Source organism: Nansenia antarctica (genome assembly GCF_963989245.1).
Source record: "Nansenia antarctica genome assembly, chromosome: 7".
NCBI classification, from domain to species: domain Eukaryota; kingdom Metazoa; phylum Chordata; class Actinopteri; order Argentiniformes; family Microstomatidae; genus Nansenia; species Nansenia antarctica.
The window spans coordinates 53,758,306-53,763,305 of NC_137677.1; the positions used below are offsets into that span (position 1 = coordinate 53,758,306).

At 42.9% G+C, this 5,000-nt stretch overlaps 1 protein-coding gene across 1 annotated transcript in view; it reads right to left on the minus strand.

Moving 5' to 3' along the window:
- uggt2 (UDP-glucose glycoprotein glucosyltransferase 2) overlaps window positions 1-5,000 on the minus strand; it is a gene marked incomplete at its 5' end in the record, with an annotated part of 37,004 nt that overhangs the window by 10,551 nt on the left and 21,453 nt on the right. Inside the window, 3 exons of the mRNA XM_080535809.1 lie at window positions 154-239; window positions 2,276-2,434; window positions 2,657-2,846. Coding sequence (XP_080391935.1) covers window positions 154-239; window positions 2,276-2,434; window positions 2,657-2,846 — 435 coding nt within the window. The remainder of the gene's footprint in view (window positions 1-153; window positions 240-2,275; window positions 2,435-2,656; window positions 2,847-5,000) is intronic.

Consider the following 5,000-nt stretch of genomic DNA (forward strand, 5'->3'; position numbering starts at 1 on the left):
TACCATAGTGATGGCATTCATACCTCCGTGAGATACTGTACAGACGTAGTGAAAACCCCTCTGATGCTGCAGAAACAGATGGAAGCTACGGCAGTTCGTTATCATCAGGCGCTGGCGCAGTAAAAGCATACTACTTTTAAGATGTACACTCACGCTAGAATCTGGTAGATGTCCTCAGAGCGTCCCTTGCGTAGCTTCAGGACCCAGGCACCGGGGTTGGCTTTCAACTGGAAGTAGCCCTATTGATAGGAGTCCAAATGATGAGAATCATGAGATTTAATAATGCTATTTGTAGTGCGCTGGAAGAAAACAAAAGACTGACATCCCCAAGCCAACCCCACGCATTTTTCGATGCATCGGTATCAATAATGTCCGAGGTTATCGATTCTCTTATCGATGCCGGGATGTTTCGCGCCCAACAGCCTCATGACAACGTCTCGCTACTTGTAACATCTGTAAAATGATCATTTCAAGTAAGGGTGGAAACACCAGCAATATGCTAAAACTTCTTTCGACGCAACATGGGATAAAATGACAGGAATGCCATGCTTTTAACACGCTACGCAAGAGTGCCACTGCCACTTCTTCCCAAGCGAGCAACACGTCAGTCTCTGAGTAAGTAAAGTAAGTAAAGCTTTATTTATATAGCGCCTTTCGTACATGAAATGCAACTCAAAGCGCTGAGGGTAAATATCCTATGCTAATAAATTAGCGCCACGCAGGCAGGCTTAGCAAATGTTTTCTTTGACTAAGAAACCCTAAATGAAAATGAATGCAGTACAAATATTCTCCCATTTCATCCATTTTAGATGTTGACAGACAGACTGTTGGGACAGATAGCTCAGAAGCTACAGCCAGCTGCTTGTATTTCATATAGCTTATATTTGTTTTCAAAGTTATATCCATTAAAGAAAAGGACCATCTATTGTTTCTTAGTGTAGAACAAATAAGACTTGGTAAAGTTTGTACCTTTATGCTAGCAGTGCTAGCTCTATTAACATCTGCTCTGCATGTACAACTCTGACTGAGGCCTGACATGCTCTCCATGTACAACTCTTCATCTCTTCATCTCTGACTTATAACCCGCAGGTGCTATCGCTCTCAAGAACTAGAAGGTTAATGATATATAGAGCCGAGCTATAATTACAGCCCATTTAATTTATTTTCCATTATTTGTGTGGTGGCCTGGGAAAACCCGTCGGATGTCGCTGGCGTTCGTTTGTGGCAAAGAGCAAAAATAGATGGAAATCGCGATTTTGGCGATTTTGATATTATGTGGTATTCTAGTACTTTGAACTCCATACTACATTATGGTGAATAAACATTTTAAGAAAACAAAAGAGAAAGTACTTATTTTTATGTTTTTGTGGTGGGTAGTTTGCTAGCAAAACAACGTCACGTTGAACGTGTCTCATTCTCAGTTAAGCAACGCACGCACACATGAGCGAAAGGAGAGACGATACTTCCACCTGTGTTATTGCCAGTTTACTGATGCTCACAACAAGCATAAAGTAATAAAATCTTAACTAGAAGACACACAAATGGATCTGTCCCTCGCATACCGACGAGGCAAGCAGACTACCACCGCATCACAAGCAGACAAACGAGACCGGCCGATCTGCATAGGCTCCTCCCCCGACCCGGAGGAGAAAGGGGTAGTAATGACCTTTCACTTTTTTTGACATGATACATTAAAATGCTCATAACTTTTTTAAAATAAAGGGCTATCTCAGTCATTCAGTTATGAATAGCTGAGAACTTCTAATTTATGGAAATATTAAAAAATGAAAATGTCAAAATGCCACCATGTGAAGGGTTTTCCCAGGCCACCACACATTTAACCTTTTTTTTTTAAATATTTTTTTAAAAATGTTATGTTCAGATGATATACACTGTGTTCAGAGACTCGAGATAATAAAACAGCTGCGTTAATGCTGAATACTATCACTTTATTACTTTACCATCACTTTATTATTATTTTACTCATTTACTTTACTTTGCAAATGTTGAGGAACCAACGCCAAATAATTTTACTCTTGTACTTTCTGATATTCTGATATGTTGTTGTAAATTCCCTGCAATCAATATCAGCAGTATGAACATGGCTCCACTCTTTATTATATATTACATAAATTATTTCATGTACAGTATAGGTATATTCATGCTTGACCATGGATCAAGTTTCCCATACCGTATAGGATGTTTTCCTGAAGGCTGTAGCCTGAGAGGGTTCATGAGCATGCTGAAGCAGTAGAGATAGAGGTAGAGTGCTCACCAGGTTGGCCATGACGATGGTGTCTTGCATGAGGGGGTCCTGGGTCATACCTAGGGTGAACTGCAGGCCGCGGGGGGGCTGGCCCGTAGACAGGTCAAAACAGTGGCCCTCCAGCAGCAGGTGCTCCAGCTCATACTCTGCCGTCACAACCCCTCTCACCTGCACCAGGGGTTAGAGGTCACACAGGAAGAGAGAGAGAGAGAGAGAGAGAGAGAGAGAGAGAGAGAGAGAGAGAGAGAGAGAGAGAGAGAGAGAGAGAGAGAGAGAGAGAGAGAGAGAGAGAGAGGCATGTTCCATCCCAGTGCACATTTGCTCAACTTATCCATGCTTTATTATGGTAGTGCCAGTGCTGTAGGCTGGTGCCAGTGGATGGGCCAATACCTCCTGTAGGTGGATGTTGTCCAGGTCATGGGGGCTGCTCACAGCCTCTACCATCCAGCTTTCTGGAGTGATCATGTTGAGGGTGAGGAGGGGTGATTCAGGAAGATCAGCAAAGTGGGCCACTGGTCCTGCAGACACGGTGTCATTGGCCATGAAAGACACATCTGACTCCAACAAAAAGCGGTAGAAGCTGCAGAGAGGGGGAGGAGATCATTAACATTCACAGGAACATTTTAAATTTCCCCAAAAGAACTCAGCAATGGAGACGTTTGTGTTTTAAACTATAACCATTAACGAGGTCCATTTTTCCTGAGTTGGCAATTCAGTCATTGAGATTGGATTCCCATAAAATATTGAGACACTTTTAGAACCCCCTTTGAACGTCTTTCATCACTCGAGACAGATAATGCAATTAAAATGCTCTGTTCACTGGCTAAACACAGACATGATGACATGTTGGACAATATTTCACTGGAGAAATGGGCTCTGTGTGGGAATACAGTGTCTTTAAAGTGAGGAATCTTATACCATATTGCAGCATAAATAGGCTCAGACAATAATAGGCATGTCTGCAGCAGATATATCCTTTTTCGGCAGTATTAGTCACAGCTGTCTGAGGTAACTGTCTGCTAATCTTTATGCTAATTGCTTTTCTTCTATCTGCCCTCTGACATGGACTCATAATGACTGAAGATAACACACCAGGCGATCGATATTACCAACATCTTCCTTTGTGTTGAAAACTACCAGCCTTTCCCAAAGGCACATCCTCACATTTCCACACAGGAAGATTTTTCAAAACTTAATTTCAGCCACAGCAGCCTCTCTTCCTGCAGAGCTGAGCAGCTGAGTTAGTTAGAGAGAGAGAGAGTAGAAGAAGCGCTTGACTCCAGGGTGGAAGAGAGCTGCTGCATATGAAGTTAGGGAGAGAGGGGACAGAGGATTAAATTACTGAGCCATAACCAAGTCACCAGAGGAAACACTCTCTTTATTGGATCGTTCGCGTTTTTTTGAGGAGTGAACCAATTTTCTACTGAGAGGAAAGTCAGAAAGAACGAGAAGACAGGCAGCAAACTGATATCCTCCTCTTCCATGCCATCTACCCCAAGCTATGGGAGAGTGTGTTGACAGAAGATCCATCTGTGCTAGCTAGCAGCAGAGCATTTCCAGGTGTGAGCTATAGCGTTACCAGACCTCAGTCTCTGCTGAGGTAACCTTGTCCCCAGGCTATTGTGCAGAGTGCAGATAAGCCTGGAATACCAACCACTCAAAGTTAGCCTTAGTGGAAGTGACCATAGAATTCTATGGGAGTGACCTTACTGAGAAAAGTATTTGTCATCATTTAAATGGACGCAGGACCTGGTCAAGGAATGTAATAAGGATGATCTTCCTAAATCAGTCTGCCAAAATTGCCATGTAGAAACAGACCACCAACACCATGGCCAGATAATCCCATAGTAAGCAAGATATTGTAACTAGCTATCTCCGTTTGCAACTATATTGTTGCGGCGTATTTGCAATTATATTGTTGCGGAACCATTGGGCCACTGTGTGTACTTCATCCACAGTTATTCCGATTAGACGCTCTGCAATTGGCTTCTCCATTCATCGTTGCCATAGCCAAACACTATCCTGAAGTTTCCGTTGAATCTATCCTGAATCTTACTATCTTGGTGTTCGTCTCTGCCAGCGATTGCAGCAAATTGCATGGACATAACATATTGATGGTGGTGGTCTCATGGTGGTTTTATGGTGGTGGTCTCACAGTGTTTACCTTGCCTGGTAGATTTGGCCATAATAACCCATTGGGTTTTCTCAAACAAATCCTCTGCACACCGGTATTGATGTTACTGTGGGCACTAGTTTGCTTCAATGCATCAACAGTTTCTTCTGAAATGTTCATGTTGCAGAGTAGGTAAGCGGACTCCGGGAGAACGTAAACAGACGTGCACAGAGGGAGGGGTTAGGGGGGAAGGTGCTGTTGGAGACGAACAGTTGGTAGATTTAAGCCAAATAAGCCATGGCTACGTGCCGTCCGTTTCCGACTGCCTTTCTATTGCCTTAACGAAGGCCACGTTTGAATGTGAGTCGGGGAACTAGACCCCTGCTGGGGAGATCTGGAACAGCTCTGACATGTTTACAGAAATGATCTACTATTCGAAATTGAAATGCAGTAAAACACCCGTCCAAACAAACCATCGCTACGGCACCAACCACATGGTTCAGACTTTAACTTTTTACGTTTTACCATAAAAATAAATACATGAGCCACTTTAGACAATATCATCCATAAGGGAGAACATATTGCATTACAAAATAGAATGACATTTACAGCTGATGCTAT